At 46.3% G+C, this 21,827-nt stretch overlaps 1 protein-coding gene across 8 annotated transcripts; it reads left to right on the top strand.

Annotated features, from left to right (window-relative positions):
- The first annotated feature begins 309 nt into the window (after positions 1–309).
- Positions 310–21,749, top strand: gpatch8 (G patch domain containing 8). Of its 8 annotated transcripts, XM_088317753.1 has the most exons (11): positions 458–536; positions 2,653–2,730; positions 4,209–4,247; positions 6,689–6,707; positions 9,804–9,876; positions 11,893–15,474; positions 16,209–16,276; positions 16,352–16,438; positions 16,522–16,665; positions 16,759–16,889; positions 17,196–21,749. In XM_088317753.1, exons 6-11 carry the CDS (start codon positions 15,465–15,467, stop codon positions 20,974–20,976), a joined length of 4,221 nt encoding a protein of 1,406 aa, XP_088173879.1. In that variant the 5' UTR covers positions 458–536; positions 2,653–2,730; positions 4,209–4,247; positions 6,689–6,707; positions 9,804–9,876; positions 11,893–15,464; the 3' UTR covers positions 20,977–21,749. The 8 variants fall into 8 exon arrangements, with proteins under 8 accessions (XP_088173876.1, XP_088173879.1, XP_088173877.1 ...); XM_088317750.1 differs by lacking the exons at positions 4,209–4,247; positions 6,689–6,707; positions 11,893–15,474 and having other exon boundaries at positions 310–536; XM_088317751.1 differs by lacking the exons at positions 458–536; positions 4,209–4,247 and having other exon boundaries at positions 2,663–2,730; positions 5,511–9,876.
- The last annotated feature ends 78 nt before the right edge of the window (positions 21,750–21,827 follow it).

Genomic DNA, 21,827 nt, shown 5'->3' on the forward strand with positions numbered 1-21,827 from the left:
TTGCCGCTATCGCTATAATATTAGCAAGTTGCAGTGTGTCCAATGTTGTATTTAACGATTCAGCCGTCTTTCTTTTCGTTTACATTGCTTCAATTTATTAAAATTAAAGACCATAGTTTTATTTTATTTCTGTAATAAAACACCGAGTCTTTCCTAGATTGAAAACAAAAACGGTAAGTACCAAGTTACCACTAGATGGAGACACAATAGTCTAGTTCTAAACTAGTATCCCATTGACCATTAACAGCACTGTACACATTTTTGTTGTACTTTCAGTTCACTATAATAAATGTATAAATGGAACAACAATGTGGTAATTCGAGCTGGCTAGTTTTAGCAGTAACGTGTTGAACAATAACGCCCCTCTCAGTTTGCTTGGCTTGTTAGCGAGCTCGAGGCAAATTGGCAGCTACTACTGAATGCGCATCACAGCGGTGCGCTCCGCCGGGGGACACACACGGCCAGTAAAGAGAAGCTGCTGTGTTTAGAAAATGGCCGACAGATTTTCTCGTTTCAACGAAGATCGTGATTTCCAGGTAAAACGCCACTCTTATTGCTCGATTTTGTAATTGTGCGTCCTCTGTGATGTTTCGTGACACTAGTAAACAACCACGAACACTGACAGCTGATTCATTTCTGCATCCGTTTCGCTCGTTAGCATTTGAAGCTAGCCAGGCTAACGGCAGTGCACTGCGGCTCTTGTCAAATTTGACTTCCCCTTTCGATGTTTTGGTGTTCTTTAAATTAACATTCAGCGTTGTTTTTTCTGAGCTGTAACACTCGCCTTCCTCTACAACAATAACTTTACCTCCAAACCATGCAGCGATAGATTCGATAATTGACACTGAATTGCTCTTTAATGACCTTGACAAGCCTGCATGTTTATCGACATATGCTAACGAGGCATGGCTAACCAGCGAGCACGACGCTAACAAGTGCGTTTATTGTGCATTCGTGTTAACCTTACCGTGCGATGACAGTGACGTTGTCTTTATTGATATTCGGCAAAGGTTCACTGTCTGCTCTTAATAGTTCACTTCAACCAGTTGACTACCGTTGTTTGAAATAATAACTGATTGGAGCATGTTTTAAAGGACATCTATGATTGTGTTTATTGATGCAGTTATGCCAATCTGAGGCTAATGACAGTGACGTGCAGTAAATGTCAATAAGGCAAATAATTACACACGCGTTACACTATTTGAATCGAGTCAGTGGTTCATCATTACGACAGCCTGCATTTTAGAAATTGGTCCACGATTCGGTTATCTATGCTTTGCGACCACACCCAATAATACAAAACTGCAATTTTGTGTAGTCAGTCCTTAACCCTAACTTTTGCTTTCATTAATTGACATGACTTCCCATATCTTCGTCTTATACTTTAATGAAATGTGTGTCGTATAGCACTACACTAATGTGGGTGTACTGGATTACTTTGATGAAACCCAAGACAAAACTAAAATTTTAAACGTATATTAATACAGACGATGTTACTGTCTTGTTACATAGCATGCATTCCACCCCATGACCTTTTGTGGTATGTGGCTGAGGATTGCAATAAGGTTAATTTGATGACTTTGCTTCCCCAGTTTACAGCCACCTTATTTGTTCCTAATGGAAAATGTGTGTCTCCTGTTTAGGGGAGAAATGCAGTCTAAATGTGTCTGTTGAGCAGCGTCCCGGTTCCTCATAGCTGCACTGTCAGTATTTGAACGAGTTCAACAATGGATTGACGCCCGATTGGCTCCTCCACAGCAACTCTCATCATCATGATCCCTCCCTCACTAGCTTCACTAGTGCTGATGCAGGCTCCTGTTTTTAATCTGAATTAGTGACCAGCATAGCATCAAATCGCCTCATTGTGGGCTCGTAGATTGTGCGAGCAAAATCACATTCTCTGGCGCAGGAGCGTTAACCTCAGCAATTCCAAAACTGAACAGATGTATGTGGGAATATATATAATATATTGATTAGTAAGTGATTAGTAGGGCTTTGCAATATGGCTTCAATAAACATCTTTGGTATTTCAAAAACATAATATGAATGTCTATCATTTACAGATAAAAGAAAACAAGTTTCCTCTGTGAAATGTCTCTTTTGTCGAAACCTGTACGTATGGATGAGGCAAGGCGACTTTTGCGGCTTGCTTGCACATACCTCAGGTCAAAGCTCTGTAATATGTGGATTAATCACTGATTTCTGCAACATATAATTGAGTACGGTGTCTTTGTCAATGTTCGGTGCACTTGACGCCGTGATGTCTTTCCGACATGTCCAGCAAAGGGAGGACTACTTTTACATACTTTGCATTTCCTGCTCATTTGAAGGTCGGCAGACTTGACGGGACGCAACCTTCGCCTGTCCTCTGCAGCCGAAGACAGAAAGCCATCTGTCCGCCGTACAAACACTCCCTATTTGGAGTTAACAAGCCCATAAATTCATAGTGTGCTGCTCTGCAGTTGTATGGCTGGCTCGTCCTCATGCAGGAAGAATGGACACGGCAGTGTACCAATTTAGCCTTGTCAATAAATTCTATCTTTACTCGACGTGGACAATATAACATTTGCACAGAGGTTCTGTAATTCATGACATTGAGGAAACAAATGCTTCATGGATGTGAAATGGTCTTTTTCAATGTGTGTCGCTCAGGGCGGGAATCACTTTGACCAGTATGAAGATGGCCAAGTGGAGCTGGAGCAGGCGTCCCTGGACAAGCCCATTGAATCGGTAAGGCCGCATCCCGTCGTCCCGCATCATTGGCCAGCTGTGAAAGTGGATGATTGGTCCAGGCAGGGATTGTTTTTGTTTTAGCGTTTAGCGTCCTCTTGATTCAATTTATCCAATAGAAATGTGCATCTGGTTGCATTAATACCTCTCAAACCCCCGTCCCTGTGTCTCTGCTATCCATTTCCTGTGTGACATTTAAGTTGATAACGTACATGCTAGGAAGAAGTTTGGTTTGAGTTGCAAATAGCGTCATCATTTTCCTTTGTTACACTATTAAATGAGATGATAACCAAAAAAAAATGGAGTGGATGAATCACTGAGAAGGCATTTGAAGTAAAGTTAATTGGGTGAGTTTTTGTTTATGGAACAATTCATTTTTAGGCAACTATAGACCTGCTATTTGAATGTTTGTATGCAGTTGAAACCTGAAGGTGACATCGACCTATATACGGCAAGGGCGCTTTATTTGTGTCACAGAATTTACGCACCAGGTAACTCAATGTGCTTCATACGAGCACAGACACGACACGGACAAGCGTTCACAAACACAACAGTTAACGACATTAGGAAGCAAAGTATTTAGTTTGTGTGCAGCATAACAGCTAAATGCAACTTCACCATGTTTACTTTGAACTCTGTGCTCCATTATATGGCGTAAAATCTGCCTAAAATATTCCTGTTTGAAGTCAACTTGGATGACCCAAACTTTTTTACTAAATGCCAGAATGATAAGAGAAATATATTTTTCTTTAAAGTCAGAGGTTTGCATACAGTGAGTTTACTCGTATTTCTTGAAACAATTTGGGTAAAATCCAGATGATGATGTCATGTCTTTGAAAGCTTCTGAAAGATTTGTTGACAGTATTTAAGTTGAATTTAATTGAAGTACTGCACCAAAATGGGCTGAATGGCCACTCTCCCCAAAAGATAGAATTTCTCCAAAATAAAGAGTTCATTTTGCAATTGCACACAACTACAAAGACTTTCATTTTTGGAGACATGTCCTGTGGTCTGACAAAACTAAACTGTGGACCAGACTGAAAGGTTCTGGTGCACTTCATAAAAACATATTATTGAAAGATCATTATATGAAAACACTAAAACAACAACAAGGAAGTTAAACTTTTGACGGAAAGTGATAAAAACTCGTCTTAAAAGAGATCCGAGAAAGAATTTTTGCGATCCTAATTTGCCAAGACCGGCACCTGTGTGTCTTCCGGTTTCAACTTTACATCTTGATTTATTAATCCTCAACCCTGTTGAAATCGGCGAGCAGTGATTCCTCCACTCCCCAAACAACAAAACACATTAGATGATGTGAATGGCTACTTTTGTGTTTGAGTGACTGTGTGTGTGTGTGTGTGCGGGGGTGTGGGGGTGTGTTTGTGTGTGTGTACGTAGCTTAGAATTTGTTTGTGTTTGTAGGACCGTTATCTTATTGTACACAACTTGGGGTGTCCGACATTTCTCTCCTGCAGCGAATTGGCCCCCCCAATTAGCTAAGCAGCAATGAGCCGGTTTGTATTTGCACGCTCTGCTTTCTTACTCCTGTCTTTAGGGTCCTTGTAACGCTTTTCTTGACTGTTGTTGTCTCTCTCTCTCTCGCTCTCACTCACCACTGTTCCACTAAATCTATTCTTTCTCTCTCTGTCTTAATTTCTGACTCGCTCCCTCCCTACTACACAGTGATTCGGTGTACAGTACCCTCTGTCATTCTGTGCTGGCATGGTGCTTGTGCAACTGGGACTGCAGTTTTTTTTTTTTTGTTGCTAAAGAGGCACGTGAAGAATAGCGCAGGCAGCTCTCTCTTTTTACTGTCTTCCGTCCTTTTCGTTCCCTCTTAAAGCGGTCTCTGAAGCCTCGTGTTAAGCAGGCCCAAGCCCCTCTTTGCTTCCTTGGAGTCGAGCCAGACCTCTTGCCGATGTTCTACCCGAACCAGTCTGACTTGAACAACAGCCGGCACCAGATCTGAAACAATTGCTGTCAACTGTACGCCATCATGCACTTCAAGTACAGCTGCAATGAAATGTCTGTTTCTCTTTGAGACCGATTCCCACATGCGGGGAGTCATCCACCACTGTGTGGGTGGTGGAAAAAAACAAAAGGGCGAGAGGTGGCCTGCTTACCTGGCTTGAGTGGCTCTTGTGCTCCTGCGCTATTATTTATGGATGGAGGGAACGAGGGGGGGACGCCGAGAGCTAAGCTACAGCGTTGTTACAGCAAAAATTGGTCAAATAATCCAATGCGGACTGCTATGTACAGTGGTACCGTGATTTCCCGTGGTATTGTTAATAAAAGGCATCAAGAATGTGGATAAATTGTTTAAAAAAAAAAACAACGTAATTACTGCACGTTAGGACAAGCCAGAAGTCACAACAACAACAGCGCCCGAGTTGTGTGCCCATAAGAGGGCGTGACTTTGTTTCAGCTCCTAGATGCGAGTTTTGGGCTAGCTGCTTGTGTTTTCATTCCGCCGTCAAATAAATAGCGAAGACGGCATCTGGGACAGTCGCTCTCATTTTATTTCCACTTCACGTGAGCGTCCGTTTATCTGAAGATGACTTGGAATTCAGATTTTTGCTGTTGGCACAAAGCAAGAAAAAAAAATCAACCAAGTAGCAAATTTGGCCAACATGGAACATTGTGAAGTTGGTCTTGCGATTCATTTCAAATGGAATTAAAAAGTCTTGAATCGGTAGGAAGGCTATCAATTTACCACTGTACTTGGCATAACGTTATCACGATCATTGATTGTGTCACAAGCTCGTCTTTTCTTTCAGTGAATGCTTCAGCGTGGCATCTGGGAGCCCCTCCCCTCAACCTCTTGTTCTATGTCGTCCATAGGCATCTCGAGGTCTGTGGTCCTTGACTCGGGTCTTTTACTCTTTACCCTGTCTCTCTTTTTCTCTTTCTCTTTCTCGCTCTGTCTCTCTTTTCTAACATTGGTTTTGCATTGCACGCATGGTAGCATTCAGTACGACACCACCAATTGTCCTCCTTACTTTTTTTTAACTCCCCTCCTTGATCATCCACCCACGCCCTTGTCTTACCTGACCTCCGCCACATCATCCCAAGCCCAGACCGATATGCAGCGGGCACCCTCAGAACCATAAAATGCGCATCTGTTCCCCAATCACTTGCACAGAACCTCTATCAATAATTTGAGTGGAAACTAGATGAAAGGAATCGCTCTCTTCCCAATCAATCAACCACATGAGTTACTGCTGACTTCCTTTACTAGTGCTCTCGTATACTCGTAAGGCTTTTTACTCAGCACCAAACATCACAATGCAGAGGTAAGTATCCTGCCTGTATGCGTTATTAGCTGTTCTTGGAGTACAACATGTAGCAGTAACTCTGATTATTTGCCGAGTCACAACTATCCCAAGATTCTCAATTGATTGTTGCACAACTGCATTGCCGGCGCTCAACAAGTTTTGGAATTTGCTCACACGTAGACCAATTATTTGTCATTCAAGAACCTGACAAACAATTTGAAGTCATGGCAGCCACGTTTGTCACTTCCAATTACACAGATTCAACCCCCAATTTGGTGCACGGGCCGACGACCTTTGTACTCGGAGGTTTCTTTGTGGGCTCCCCTGCATATCTCTTCCCTCGGCCATATATTTGCAAGGCACTGTGCCGGTAACAGCGCTGTGCACACTTTCCAAAACCCGCCCCCCAGTTTGTAGAACTCTTTTGTTTGGATAACATTTTCTGCTTTTCTTTTCTCCTGTATTAACAGTTGGATTTTTGGGGTGGTGATCATTTTTTTTGACATGCCTACCTTTTCTGTTTGTATACAGTGTTTTTTTTTAAGTAGCAGAGAGAAGCAGTTTTGGATTTTTATTTAATTTTTTTTTTTTTTAAAGAAGTAGACAAGCTAGCAGAATTGCAGTTGAAAGCGTTTGGCTGGTTTCTTACGTTGTGTCACGTGTGACTGTTTTTTTGACAGCCCAGTATTTTAAAGCCAGGTTCGTATGGAAATGCCTTCACTCCACTTGCACTGCTGTTGGACTCGCCGTCTTTGCTTTCATCCGTCCGTCCTTCCGTCTGTTCGTCCATTCTTTTGGTGCACTCATATCTGTCACTCCACACGCCGCCGGCACCTCATCTCTGCCGCCAGTCACAAATCTTGCCCGAACCAGCCCTTCCTGTTTTTAAATACAGATAAAAGACAAAAAGCTTTGTGCAAGCACATTAAAGGAAAGTGGAGCATTATCTTTGTTTAATCAGGTCATTCGCTTGGGGAGCGTCTTATTAAACGCCCTTCTCCGAGCCTGTGCCCGAAATCAATAAAGATGCTCTTGTAGCATAATCCTGCAGTATTGGGAGGGGTGAAACATTCCCCGCAGCTAACTCTGCTACGTCGCCAAACACGTACAATGAAATCAGTGAACCACGCTAAGAAAGAGGAGATGCTCCACAATCCTGTCCATCTTTGGCCACGTTAGCCAGGTAGTTATGCACAATTCTAGCTTTTTGATTTGGCATTTAGCGTTAGGTATGTTTCCATTAAGTGGTATAAGTTGATTCAGGGTTGACGTGGTACTTTTTGGAACAGGAAATCTTCAATGGTGATTGTAAACCTTTGATCGTTAACAAAAGCAAATGACCGTGATTACGTCATCTTGTCTTACAAATTCTGAAAGCCAACAGTGATGCAATACAAAAAAGAAATCTGTTGCAAAGGTCCCGTAGAGTCAGCTAAGGGACTGTCTGACAGTTGTGCGTTTAAGACAGTGAAAAGATTTGTTTGTAAAATTGCTTAATGATGCTTAAAAATAACAAACAGACCATTATGAAAATACGAGTTTTCCGCCCGCCTGCGAAGACAAAGAACACCTCCCTGTCGTCTTAAATTGCAAGACCAACTGAGGTCCACATGAGCCAGCACTTGGCACTGAAAAACTCCAAACGACCCGTGACTCGTTGCAGGGTGGGCGTCTGCCTCAACAGATTGCCGTTCACGCCAGCGCTAATGCTACCGTATTGTACCACGACCAAAAAGCGTATTTTGGCACCTTTCAAACCTTCCAACAATGGTCCTTTGCCGCTTGGTGGAAACGTGGCTCTCAACGTCTATCCTCTTGAAATGGGAAGTGGCCTCTTTGGGTTTGGTACCAGAGAGATGCTTGTAGAATTGTGAAATCTGAAACGGTCCCAAATGAGGCTTTTTGCTGGCTGAGATGCTGTGCACGCTGCGTGTAACCGTCCGCCACTCCCTTTCACGTGCACCAACCCATCCTTACCCAGTTTACCTTCCACCCCCTCCCACAAAGCTCAGCCTGCTCTCTCCTGTACATTCTCATCTATCCTTCGTTAAATTTGAAAAAGCACCAAAACGGGCCGTGTTGAGCCATCACCACCTTCTCTGTGCCTGATGCACCCGAGACTAACACACTTGGTGTTTTGTTAACACGCTCCCTCCACTCCCGCCTCCTCAGTTGTATGTGCACCTTTGGCAGTGTGCTACTAATACGGAAGATGCTTTTTGTTAAAGCAATTGGAACAAAAAGCTGCATGCAGGTTTATTTATTTTTTTGTCTTTTGATCCGACTCCCTTCCGTTTTCGTGAACGTTGATGTCGATCTCTTTGTGATTATAAATATCCTTCATGTTTGGTTTGTATGTTTTGCTCTTTTATTTTTTGGGGTAGAATGCAGCACTCGGGTGAATGTTAGACAAGCCTGGAATAGTTATAATCACAATAGAACAACACTTTTTATTAAGTCAATTTCATTGTCTTCTTTATTTGTGCTTGAGGTTGTGCTGTAGTGTGTAGTGTTGGGACAGTCTTGCATTTCACTTAATGTTTTCCGTTTTATTTATTTTTTGTACTAGTGACATAACATTTTGCCCCAGAGTGGTGAAGAAATTCCTTTTGTGCATGTTCATATGCCCCTGTTTGTGATTCATCTTTAGCTGGCAGATTTGGACGCTGATATGAAACAATCCAGAACGTTTAGACTCCAAAAATGAGATGGCCTCTTTGCAATGGGAGTGAGCACAAAAAAGTAAAAAAAACAAAACATCATTGATCCCCTCAAATAATGACTGCTGGTGACTGTTGCCTGTCCCAGTTGACTTCAGGCCAGTCAATTAAAAATAGATTTAATGAAGGCAGAGCCCTTCAACTAATCACGACAGTTGTTTGTTCGTGTAATGCGAAACTGCGTACACACGCTAGTCACAGCTCTGCGTTGGGGAACATCTTTCATTTTCGTAATACAGTTCTATAAATTCCTGATTGACCAAGAAGATAATATTAAACCAATCAGAACATGCACAATGGCAATTTCCAATTTTTGTCAGGGGGGCTTTTTGTATACGTCGTCTTCCTCTTTTTGGCCTGCACATATTCCTTTCACGCGTGCACATTCTGTCCACCCCGGGCCTTGTAATGGTAATCCAAGGCCTCGCTAGCACCACTCCTGTCTCTTCCCCTTGCTTCCTTTTTTAGTTTGTATTTTATTTGTGACAGCTACGTGTTTCATGGTGCTCCCCCTCCCATCACCCCCCCCCACTCACCTCCTGCCATGGTTCAGAATCACAGCAAGCTTGGAGTTTCTGGTTGTCATTTTGTTAATGCAAGATTTCCATACTTGTTCTGTGTCACTTTTCTTTGTTTACTAAGATCTTGCTCTGTAGTGGTTCATATATATATGTGTGTGTGTGTGTGTGTGTGTGCGCTTCTGTGTGTGATGCATATATTGCCCTTCTTCCTCCTTCCCCTTCCAACTTTTAGTGAGCAATGTCCTGGCCTTTAAACGGCTGTTCACGCACTCCCACGTTAGGACTTATTGTAGCGTGCAGACTACACATAGCCTCATTTAGTGGTCAGTCTCCCTCCCTTCTGCCCCCACACTTGTGATGGAAGACACTGACGTACACTTTGTAGTTGACGTGGATGACGTTAATGATGACGAGGGTGGTGGTGGCGGCTGTGCTGATGGTCATGTGAGCTGAGTGCTTTGTTTTGTTGTTGTGTGAACCGTGACTCCGCGGCGGGAAAAGCGCCTCTTATTATTGGAATATTTCTGGTTTCTCTCCTCTCTCCTGTCTGCTAGGACAACATCGGCCACCGGCTGCTTCAGAAACATGGCTGGAAGTTGGGCCAGGGCCTGGGCAAAAGCATGCAGGGTAAGCGCTCACTCCTCCACACACAACCTTACCGCCAATGTGCACTGGTGCCATTCGCCAGTTCTCTCTGTTCACCTTTCCTGTGTCCTTTTTTGCAACATCTTCTTATGCTCAGCTTGTCTTACTGGACTCACTTTGCTGCTATCCTTCTGCTTCCTTTCAAACATGAAGTGGGAGAAATTTTTTTTTTGGGGGGGGCGGTTTAGTGATATTTGAAATGCATTTGAGTTCACTTGAGTAAAATTCACACGGGGGGGTTTCAAGGATTGTTTAGCTTCAGTTAGTGAAGTTGCCTTGAGCTCAAGCAGCTGTGCTCTACAGAATTTATCGCCTCTGTTCTGGTATCACGAAATCTCCTGAAAATGTCCATCTTTCATTTGATTGCTTTTGCCATCTCATCTGACCCAGTTCAACACTCGTATTGAGGGGAAAGATGTTGTGCTGAGAGCCAAATTAGGGCGGATTGTCACGGTGTTAGTTAGCATAGCGGTGCTCTGCTCTTTGGCTCAAAGTTTGTTTGCTGAGCCCTGGCATGTCTCTTAAACGCCCAAATCCGTCCTATACTAATAACCCCCCCCCCCCACCGTACCGCCCCCCGCCCCCCCATCCTTTCTTTCAATCTAAAGTCTGACTTTATAGTTTGCATTATGCACTCAGTCTTTGCAGTCTACACAAAGTGGCGCTTGGGTTTCCATACAATGTCTGGCATTTAATGCTATCGTCTTGTCCGCATGCTGCCATCTAAACCATCATTTTCATCTTTCTCATCATTATTGCTCAATTTTGCTAAGCAAGTAACTCGCTTGCAAAAAAAAAAAAATGCATGTTTGTAGGATAAGCTACACTCCTGAAATGTCGCAAGCGCGTCTTTACGTTCGTCATGTAGATGGATGGCACAGGGAATGTAGCGTGCGGTATTTTATGTCACTTTGGCACCCGAGTTAGAAAGTTAATATATGGTTGACACAATGAATGAGCTCAGTTGGAAACTTTTTAACCAAGAAAATTCAAATGATTTTTTTTTTCTCAAGATTTTAGAATAACGTGACTGAACTTCTTGACTTTGCGGTTGACGATGTCTGATGTCTGACTACAAAGACTACATTTAGACACTTGATTGAGTTAAGCCAGACAATATGAAGACTGCTTAATGCAGCTGTAGGAAGCCAACACCCCCGGTTCGCTTTCATGAACTGCGCAGACCAACAAGCGTGTACCAAAGCCCAATAAGTATGGATTTTAAGTATTGATTTTTTATTTTTTTTGGGAGGCCGAGACCGATAATTAGCTGGCGACAATACAGATTCTAGAATAGTCGGCATTGGCCATTGTGAAGCTTTTTGCGCCGATCGCCGGTGTAAAGAAGCTCGCTGCCAATGCTAATGCGAACGCTCACGCTTTCGAACATGCAAGCTACTATCCTCCAAGCAAGAGAACTGCGACCACATCTGAGCTCAGCGACGGTCTCGGCAACGTTGCCTTCAACACTAAAGTGTGTCCTATCAATGTAGGTTATACTTGCTTGACATTTTGGCTCTTGTGACGTCCACAAACGAAACGCTTAGCACAGACTAGCGTCCACCGGACAGGCCGATTCATCGGTCGGGCCCCAAACATTAAGTTGTCGGAGGGCTTTGCATAGTTCTAACTCTTCGGTGTGGCCTTGAGCGGCGAGCGCGATAAGGATGTTTGCTTTATGCGGAGGAGAGAGAACAAGTTGCCGATCTGGCCCCGGGCGCCGCTGATGTACGCTTACGTAAGCTTTCCTGCTTTGTGTGCAGATGCCTCTGCGGCAAAGTGCCGTCCACTCAGACAACTCGGGTTTGTCCTCCCGCTGGGTGCATTGATTTGCAGCACACACAGCAGTTGTGTCTTGTTCAAGTGCAATCATTTTAATCCTCTTTTTGTCCAAGGCGGTTGAATTTTCAAGTGAAAAGCATTGTCCCCTTTTTAAGTTTGCCACTGTATTGACTGTGTTCTTATTCTTCTTTTGTCCCTTTTTTTGCCCCTTTTTAGGTAAGGTTTGTTGGATCCCTTCTGTATGTGTGCGTGCGCGTGCGTGCGTGTGTGTTTTCTTTCTCCCACTCGGCAGTTCACCTCAGTGTAACCCCCCCTTTTAAATTTTTTTTCCCAATATACTGTAGGCTAATGGCCTCTGCCAGCTTCCTTCTCTCTGCTTCATAATCACTAAACCTTTATCTGAAACCGCTCCCAACGTGAAGTGCTTTGATTTGCGCAAAAAAAAAAAAGAACAATTCATTTGAATCAATGTAGACGTAAGATGTCGTGATTCCATCACACTCCCTAGAATCATTATTTATCACTAGCTGGTTCTCCCCCCTGCGCTTTGAGTTTCCGCGGCTGCTGTCGGGTATCTGATTGGCTGCGACCACGGCTCAGACTTTGAATGGCTTGCAGAGTAGACCCAACGTCACGCCCCTTTCTGCTTGTTTGCCTGTTTCAACTTTAAAACTACTTGTGACACTTGGATGTGTGTGCTTGTCACATGTGGGACTGATGAGATGTGTGTGCGTGAATGTAACTGTAACTGACCAGGCCATAGTGTCAACTTACAGGGAAAACCTCACCACCCTCCGACACCCTCAACATCTCTGTTGCCTTGGTTACACACTCCCACCCATCCTCCCCCCCCCCTCCTTTTTTTTTTTTTTGCACGGCATGTTTGTCCCGGAGGTACACCGTTGCCTGGCTCCAACTGTCACACTCGCCGGGCTTTAAGCAGTGTTGCTGTCTGCGCTTTCGGGTGGTCTTGCACAAAATGGCAGCATAACAAGTACAGTGTGACTTTGAGTAGTAAAGGGACCGCGTGCACTGCATGTGTCGAGCACTGCTTAAAGTCTGGCGGGTAAATTCTTCAGGTACGTTTGTGGTCACCATTTTGGGGCGAGTAGTAAATATAACCCCCCACCCCCAAACCAAAAAAAAATAACAATCTTTGGATTAAGGGTTTGATAACTTCACCAAAATCATCTTAAAGGGAGAGGATGGCTGTCATCCACAATAGAAAGCTAAGATTTGATACTCGCAAATCAGAATTTGTTTTTCTTGTTTGCATTGGCACTATTGGCTTGTGTGCTTCTTTTATTTTTTTGTCTGAGATGGTTTTAAGTCAGTCCCTCACCCAGTAGCGCCCCTCCCAAATTGTTTAGTGCTTGGGACCATATCAGGGAAGGGGACTCGTTATCCAGCCATTTCAGTTTTTTATCAACGTGTGCTTTAAGCTGTTTTCTAAACAGTTTCTCTGAGGGTTTTATTTGTTTTTGGGAATGCATGACAGGCCAGATAAATGCCCGCGGGCTGGCTGCGGTTCCCGAGCCCTGCACTTTGTGGACACAAGTTTTGGCACACGTGGGTCTTACCAAGCAAAAAAAAAAAAAAACGCTAAAATGTTTTGACTTGTTTACTAATTCTGGACCTGTGTGGCTGGCCATCTCCTTGCTAGTTGTCCACTTCTACTCCAAACCCATCCAAGCTTGCCTTTTTATTTTCTTGCACCACTGAAAGAAATGTGCCTTCCATGAACTGTTCCCACCTAGGTGGAAGCGTACAATCAGCCTTCATGTCTCGCTGAGGTGACTTAAGATTTCAAGAGCGCCCGCCAATGCCATTAAGCATTTTGTACCATTACTTGCGTCCATACAGTGTAGCTGCAGTGTCGGAACACTATTGGCACAATGGTGTGTGTGTGGGGCATATTCTGGTTGAGGCAATAAAGTCAAGACCAACGAGCCAGGGCAATGGGACGGGTGCTTTGGAGATGGTGGTGAGAGGGAACCTGTAAGCACCTAGCTGTGTGTTAAGGGACGTGGGCAGGTGGGGGGGTGTGGACGCATTAAGCCCCTCAGGTAATGAGCCGGCCCCCCCAGCCAAGCCCCACAACTCCAAACACACACGCACACTTGTACACGTTGAACCCCGCCCTCCCTTCTCTTATGTGTCTCAATCTTCCTGCTTAACCAATTGGTGTTTCTTTTTTACAGCGATTTGATCCTGCCCATGTTGTGCTGATGGTAAACTTAGTGGTAAATGTTATTTTATCCCCCAATTGAAATGTTTTTTTTTTGTTTTGTTTTCTCCCATTTTTTGTTCCTCCTGTCATCACAGCACCAATGCTCTACATAGGCTTTCAATTCTCTCCGTATTAGTCCTCATTCTGCTGCTTGTATATATTATCATGCATTATGTATTACTCTTAGAACATTGTCATTTTGTTTTCAGTTTTTTTCTTTTCTTTCTTTCTTTATTTTTTTAAACCTTGTGATTCACACCTTGTGATTTAGATGCACATCGTTGTTGTCTGGTCCCTTTCTTTTTCCACCGGGATGGGGAATGTGGACGTATTGTCACTGTGTTTGACGATTGGTGATAAGATTTGGGATGCAATTGTTAATGAATCTTTTAATTCTGGGCTGGGCTTGCGACTCCATTCAGACGAACCACTGCAGTGGACTGACGTGCACGCCAACCAGTATGCACATTTAACTCTGCATCAATATACCTGACAATCACTCATCTCGCCTTTTTCCCACCAAATTAAGGCATCATCCGTGAGGCAGGCAGTTGGAATTGTCCTTTTTCACTCCACGGTACCCAATCGGCTCATTGACACAGAGTTCACGCACAATGACCTCTCCTCATTTGCCCGACTGCCTTTTCTTTCACACAGCAACATATCCTGCAGTCATTAGATGCAAGATGATAAATATGTGGGCTGGGACAATTGTTTTAAACATTAAGGAAATGTATGCTTGCTTCACACCGCTGGCAAAAATATACACAGGCTAATTCAAGTTGAACCTGTCGACGTGCGTCAGCTGGCGACGGAGCAGTAATGAATCTTCACCTTTGCTGCACCGCTCCATTTTCTTGCTGGCCCGGGTCTCCTTTATCTCTTTATCGTTCTACTCCATTCTCTCGTTTCCATCTTAGGCGGGCAAAAAAGGGATTATGGACTTTCCCCAAACAGAAACGACTAGCGTTGAGCAGCCCGAGCCGGTACTGTGCCGTGGAAAAGGGTCAAAAAGGTCGATGAGGTGGCAGACACTGCAGTGGGACTGAGAGTTCAGGCAGGCCGTCATGTTACAATGCCCATGCATTTGTGATTTCAGAATTGAATGTCATTGGGCTGTGATGATTTCTCAAAAGGAAGCACATGAAACAATTTCCCTGTTCTTGGCCTCCCATGGGAAGAAAAGAACACTCAGTAGCTAGTAATGCATTTATCTTTATCTTTATAGATTTAAAAGTAACAGCCATGCCAAAGTATTAGTTGTTAAAATAGTATATACATGTCCATACTTGTAACTTTGTCATACGCCCAATGGTATGCGCGTAAATGTGATTCACTGCAACCAAAACTGTGTGAGGGGGGGCGGGAAAAAAAGAAAAAGCTGAAACCAAACTGAAATGCTAATCAGTAAGACTGGTTTGTTGTATCTGGCTGGTAAGAGGAGCAACACACACTAGTCTTTTATTTATTTTATATATATATATAAATATATATATATATCCTGAGAATTCCTGTCTATCTCTGTCTGTGCCCCCTTACTACTCCACCCCATTTCTATATGTTAACCGGTAAGTATTCCCATTCCCTTGCACTGTCACCATGGCGATACCTTGGCCTGTGACGTCACTACTGCTGTAGTTCATTGCTTGTGTCTTGGTCTTGTTTTTGTTTTGTTTTTTATTTGACTACAGTATGTCTTTATCTCTATCTGCTTTGTTTGGCTGATTATGAGTGGATTAAGCCGTTTATGTCTCAATCTTCCAAGTAGTTTGGATTTTTTTTCTCTTTTCTTTTATTTTGATTGTCTTTTGTTTATTTTTCTCTACAGTTACTTTCCTTCTGATCTAGCTCTTTTCACAGCTTACGGATAAATTTAAAGAGGTTTTGGGTGGCGCGTTTTAAAGTACGGGCTGGGAAATGAGACGACAATGAGCAAGGGATGGTGATGCAATGGGCTGCAGAATACACACGGTGGCGTTCTTGTCCTCACGGATGATGTCGCTTGTGTGTGCCAGCCTGTTGCTGCTCCTTTTTATGTTGACACAAATATATGCGATGACAAATTTGACACATTAAGCACATCAACCATTTGAACTTGCTGTCTCATCAGTAAGCTGTGAGAATGGCTGGTGTTTGGTTCACTGTAGCTTTCTGGTCTCTTTGCACTTTTTTTAAAAGGCTAATTTCTCTAACCCCAGCACCCTATGCTCTTAAAAGCAGGCTGTCCCCGAGCTGGCCTTCCCCCCCCAGCGAGTTTAAGAAACAACTCATCTTGTGGTCTCTCTGTCTCTTGTTCCCACAGGACGTACGGACCCGGTGCCCATTATTCTTAAATATGATGTCATGGGGATGGGACGGATGGAGATGGAGGTAAGGGCACTTTGAATCATTGTTTTTTTGTTGTTGTTGTTGTTGGATTGGATTGTAAGCAATGCCCCTTTTTAGATGGACTATGCAGAAGATGCAACAGAGAAACGAAGAGTGCTCGAAGTGGAGAAGGAAGAGACGGAGGAGCTACGGCAGAAATACAAGGTGAGGCCTGGTCTGTCCATAACAAGACCACTCCTTGTCAGATCCTTTTAAACTTGTCTTCCTGTACTTTTCACCGTCAACAGGATCAGATTGAAAAGGAGAAAGCAATTGCAAAAGCTCTGGAAGACTTGAGGGCTAATTTTTACTGTGAGCTTTGTGACAAGCAGTACACCAAACACCAGGAATTTGACAACCACATCAACTCCTACGACCACGCTCATAAGCAGGTACAAGTTGGTTGCATCCCTTCTGAAAGGATGAGCGCTGTTTGTTTTTCGGAGCCACCTTGACGCTCACACCGATTGTCTTTTGTCTCACAGAGGCTCAAGGAGCTCAAGCAGCGTGAGTTTGCTCGGAATGTGTCATCACGTTCCCGCAAAGGTGGGAAGAAGCAGGAAAAGATGCTGCGTCGTCTGCACGTGCTGGCGGAGCAGAGGAAACAGCAGGACTGGTAGGATGTGTTTATTCTTTCCTCCAGCGCCCTCTACTGGTAGATTTGATATGAGATGTCTTATTTGTTCACGTTCCACTTTTATGATTTTGGAGAAAGGTCATAACATTCCTTTTATCTGGTTAGCTGCTGATGCTATTGCTAATAACGCGCTGCATAACAGAAGATGCACTTTTTAGATAAATATTGTACTAGCTAACTAGTTATCTATCAGCTATTAGTATGGAACACTAAATAAAGTGCCAAACAATTTAGCGTTTCAGTTGAATTTACCAGTCTGTTTCGTCTTGTGATTATTATTTTCAGCACTCCGGGAAGTGGGCCCATGTTCAAAACCACCACGGTGGCTATAGATGGCGAGAAGGTCGAAGATGGAGACGTTTTTAACCCTGAGAGGGCTGTCGTGACCGAGCCTGCCTTGGACGTCCGTATTCCGGAAAAAAGCAAACAAGCCTGTCCCAAACCTGCGCCGACATTTAGCTTCTCCCTGGGCAAGAAGAAGAACTCCTCCTCACCTACATCCAGCGCATCCTCCAAAGTCAGCGTGTCGTTCTCCTTTGCCAAGAAGGCGCCGGTGAAGCTGGAGACGGCAGCCGCAGTGTTTACCGATCCCGGCGAAGAGGTCATTGAAGGAGAGGATGGCGAGGAGGGAGAAAAGGCGGCAGCGGTGGCGCCGGATGAAGCGTCTGCCTGCAACGCTGACAGCCCCAAAGGATGCTCGCAGATAAGTGATGGAGGCGAGTCGAACATTGTGAGCGGGACAGAGGAGGCGCAGCCGGCTAACGATGGAAGCTCGCTGGCTTCCACGCTCAACAAGCTAAAAATGATGATGAAGAAGGAGGAGAGCTACACAGGACAGGAGCCACAGTACTACCACTACATGCCCCCGGCGCACTGTCGAGTGAAGCCGCACTTTCAGTTTCTGCTCTTCATGAAGGCGTCCGATCAGAATCAGAGTAAAGAAGAGGAAGAGGAGGATGACGTACAGGAGGAGAAGGCTGAGAACGCGTCTCAGGAGTCCAACATTGTCGAGTGTGGCCCTGAAGATGACAATGATGCCATCGCGGCCTCAACGCCCGAAGCGCAACAAACTCCCCCGGCTTCAAAAGTCAAGGATGATGACAACACTTCATGCGCCGAAGAGACAACTCCCGATCTTCCTGCTTCTCCCACGCAGAAAGAAGAAAGCGCACCACAACCTGAACCTTCGGACTCCAACTTGGGTCCCAAGATTCCCGTGGGTCCGTTTTTCCCCGTGTTGAGTAAAGATGAGAGCACCACCCTGCAGTGGCCCTCCGAGCTGCTTGAGTTCACCAAAGCGCTGCCTTCCCTGTCCTACAGCTGTAATCCTTTATACTTTGATTTCAAGCTGTCTCGTAACAAAGGCGCGCGCGCCAGAAAGGCCGTTAAGTCGCCAAAGCCTTGCGAGCAGGCCGACAAAGAAAAGCAGAAAGAGATGATACCCGCTAAAGTGGAACCTGTTGCTAAAACCGAGATCAATAGCAACGAGGCGGTCGTGAAGGCGGAGCACGGCCAGTCCGAAGGTGACGATCAAAAAGCAGCGACGGGTGGCGGCAGCGCAAAGAAGAAGAAGAAAAAGAAGAAGCACAAGAAGTCGACAAAGCATTCGAAGCGGAAAGCAAAAGATAAAGATGTGACCGTAGAAAATGTCGAGGGGGGGACTGAACCAACGCAAGAGATGCCCAAGAAGAAGAAGAAGCACAAAAGAAAGAAGAGCAAGAACAAAGCAGCAGAACAAGAAGAGGCTGCAGGTGAGGAAAAGGAGAAGATCAAGGTAAAGTCTGAAGTTAAACCCGATCCATCCTCAGTGCAGGCCCCAGCTGGAGGGCTTGTAGGAACCGGGAAGAGGAAGCGGGCCATGAAGGACGCCGCGAACAGGTCAGGAGTGGCGGAAGGCAGCACGGGAAAAAGTTTAGACAAAGCGATTCCCTCCGAGGGACATGGCAGCAACAAGCGACTAAAAACCGACTCGGGTCCCTCCCACAGCGCCTCTTGTTCCACATCGGCTCAGAAAAGCCCCGGCCCCGGAAGACCTCCCAGCAGCGAGAGTGAAGAGGAAGGCGGTTCCACCACCCAACGTTCGCGCCATCACCGGTCGAGTCCTCGCGAAGAGCGCCGTCACCGCAGCGAAGAGTCGAGGCGCTCCTGCAGCCGCTCTTCGAGACGCGGCAGCAGCCGTCGGCGGCACCACCGCGGCAAAACCTCCCAGAGTCGCTCTTATTCCAGCAGCTCGGAGCGTTCCTCGGCCGGCAGCAGCGCCTACAGCCACCGTAGCCGCAGCTACTCGGACAGCTACAGCGACTACAGTACGGAGGGGCACCGGCGCAGGCACTCCAAACGCTCATCCGACTCGGACTATGAGAGGCGGGGCAGCCGAGGGCACCGGCGGTCCAGGCGGCGCCAGTACTCCTCGTCCTCCTCCGACGATTCTCGATCGCGGTCGCGCAGCTACAGCCGCAGGAAGCGGCACCGGCGGCACCACCGCAGCACCTCCAGGAGCTCCAGTAGCTGGAGCCGCAGCACCAGCGCCAGGTCCTGGAGGCGCAGCTACAGCCGGAGCCGCAGCTCGGGTAGTCGCACCTCCAGCTCCGCCAAGGGCTCCCCGCAACGCCGAAGCACCCGCAGCCGAGGGGGCAGCGAGACCCTCCGCAGGGACTTTAACCGCTCCAGCATCTATCGCTCACAGTCCCCGCGATCTGCCTCACGCAACCTAAACCGCACCGCCACCGGCTTGCAGGCTCAGCGGCTCGGCGGATCCCGGGATGCGGGCGAGTACAAAAACTCCCTCACGGCACGTCAGCTCTTGGAGAAGATTCAATCCAAAAAGAATTCAGACGATCCAGTCACAGGAACCAAATCCGGTTTAAAGATCAAGGATCCACCGCAGGGATACTTTGGTCCCAAACTACCCCCATCGACCAAAAGCATGCTGCCGCTTTTTGGGAAACTTCAAGCAGGGAAGAAGACAACCGTGATCCCACCGAACAGAACGGATGAGTGCGACAAACCTGCGGCAGGGAAGAGCACAGAGGCTGACGGAGAAGTGATCCTAGTGGAACCGATAAGGGAGTTCCCTCCGCCGCCACCACCTCCAGTTCTGCCAGTGCAGAAAGTCGAGGAGACCCCACAAAGCACGACAGTGCAGGAAGAGACGCAACAGCCGACCGCAGACGCTCAGGTGCTGCAAGAACCCCGGCTGCTTTATGAGCAGGACTCCTCGGTGATGATACCTCAGTACCAAGGGGAACTGGGGCAAGAGCCCTTGCAAAATCCCATGATGGAGACCCTCATGCCCGACATGCAACAGCAGCCGCCCCCGATGCACGGCTACCCCATGTACGCGCCCGCCGGCCTGGAGGAGGACGGCCCGGAGGCGGAGGAAGACGGCCTGGCGCCGCTGGAGAGTCAGCCCATCACGTTCACGCCGGAGGAGATGGAAAAATACAGCAAGCTGCAGCAGGCGGCGCAGCAGCACATCCAGCAGCAGCTGCTGGCCAAGCAGGTCAAGAGTTTCCCGCCGGCCGCCGTGGCCGCCACCGCCAGCCTGGCGCCGGCGCCGCCCCCGCCCGCGCTGCAGCAGATCCACATCCAGCAGCCCGCCGTGTCGGTGGCGTCGGGCACGTCCATTGCCACCGTGCAGCACGCCATCCTGCAACATCACGCCGCCACCGCCGCCGCGATGGGCATCCACCCGGCGCACCACCCGCACCCTGCCCACGCCCATCTGGCCCAGGTGCACCACATACCCCAGCACCACCTCACCCCCATTTCTTTATCCCCCCTGGGTCCCACTCTCGGACATTCGCTGGGACACGCCGGGCTAATCCCCGCCCACCCCACCGCCTTCCTTTCCGGACAGCCCATACACATCATCCCCGCCTCGGCGCTTCACCACACGCCCTTGGCTCTCCACCACGTGCCCCACGCTGCGCTCTACCCTACGCTCTTCACGCCCAGGCCCTCGCAGGCGGCGGCGGCGGCAGCGGCGGCTCTCCAGCTCCACCCGCTCCTCCACCCCATCTTCTCAGGGCAGGACCTCCAGCATCCACCCAACCACGGCTCCTGAGCAGGTGCAAAGTCTGTTTGGACACTTAATTCCTCGCTTTTGGAGGTTTTTGCAGATTTTTTTTTTCCTCAGACTCTATCCAAACACTGGCTTGGTTTTTCCATGCGGTACATAATCAGGATCAATTACCTTTATTTGTTTTGTTTTTTTTAATCACTGGATGCTTTTTTCCCCGTCTGTACTTTTGTCTTCTACAGTCAGTGACAAACAAAATGGCCGAAGCCATGAGAAAAATTAGGTAATGAAAAATACAGGGGTGAGCAACAATATACATCCTGTATGTCATTTAAGGAGCACCACCCCTGCTTTAATGACTTTTATTCACTTGCAAGTAACATGTACATACAGTATATCAGTGTGCAATCTGAAGAATCCCACTCAAAGAAAAAATGGTGACCTCGCATCGCGACTATTTGCGTCTTGATTAAACCACCCCCCCAATTCGCAACGCCAGGTGACATTTCCTGCACTGAAATCTTAGTCAAACATTGTGGTATACTACAATACATTTTTGGGTTTTGTTTGTTTTTAAATTATTTTCTAAGATGCGCTTTTCCAAGAAGGAAAGTTTTTTTTTTTTTTTTGTTGCTCTTTGTGTAGGGTTTTTTTGTAAATAAAGCTGCTGTAGAATAACCTTAACATTCTAGCGGTTGTCATTGGTCAAGAAAGTTGCTCACCTGCCTCGATGGACTTGGGGAGTATGAACAAACTGTAGCTACTCTGTATTTTTCTTTCAAACATGAACTGTTTCAGCCAATAAACCCTTGAGTTCATCCCTTGTTTTTTGGGGGGAATCACTTAAGTTACCAATAACATAGCGGCAACTATCCACTGACCAATAGGTGGCGTCA

Source organism: Idiotropiscis lumnitzeri, chromosome 15 (assembly GCF_059441095.1).
Source record: "Idiotropiscis lumnitzeri isolate Australia: NSW breed Sydney's pygmy pipehorse chromosome 15, RoL_Ilum_1.0, whole genome shotgun sequence".
NCBI lineage: Eukaryota > Metazoa > Chordata > Actinopteri > Syngnathiformes > Syngnathidae > Idiotropiscis > Idiotropiscis lumnitzeri.

Bases quoted from the DNA above. Each gene is read 5' to 3' on its own strand.
- gpatch8 (XM_088317750.1), top strand. From the start codon at position 492: ATGGCCGACAGATTTTCTCGTTTCAACGAAGATCGTGATTTCCAG. The intron at 537-2,652 runs GTAAAACGCCAC...TGTGTCGCTCAG, and splicing joins ACGAAGATCGTGATTTCCAG to GGCGGGAATCACTTTGACCA. The intron at 2,731-9,803 runs GTAAGGCCGCAT...CCTGTCTGCTAG, and splicing joins TGGACAAGCCCATTGAATCG to GACAACATCGGCCACCGGCT.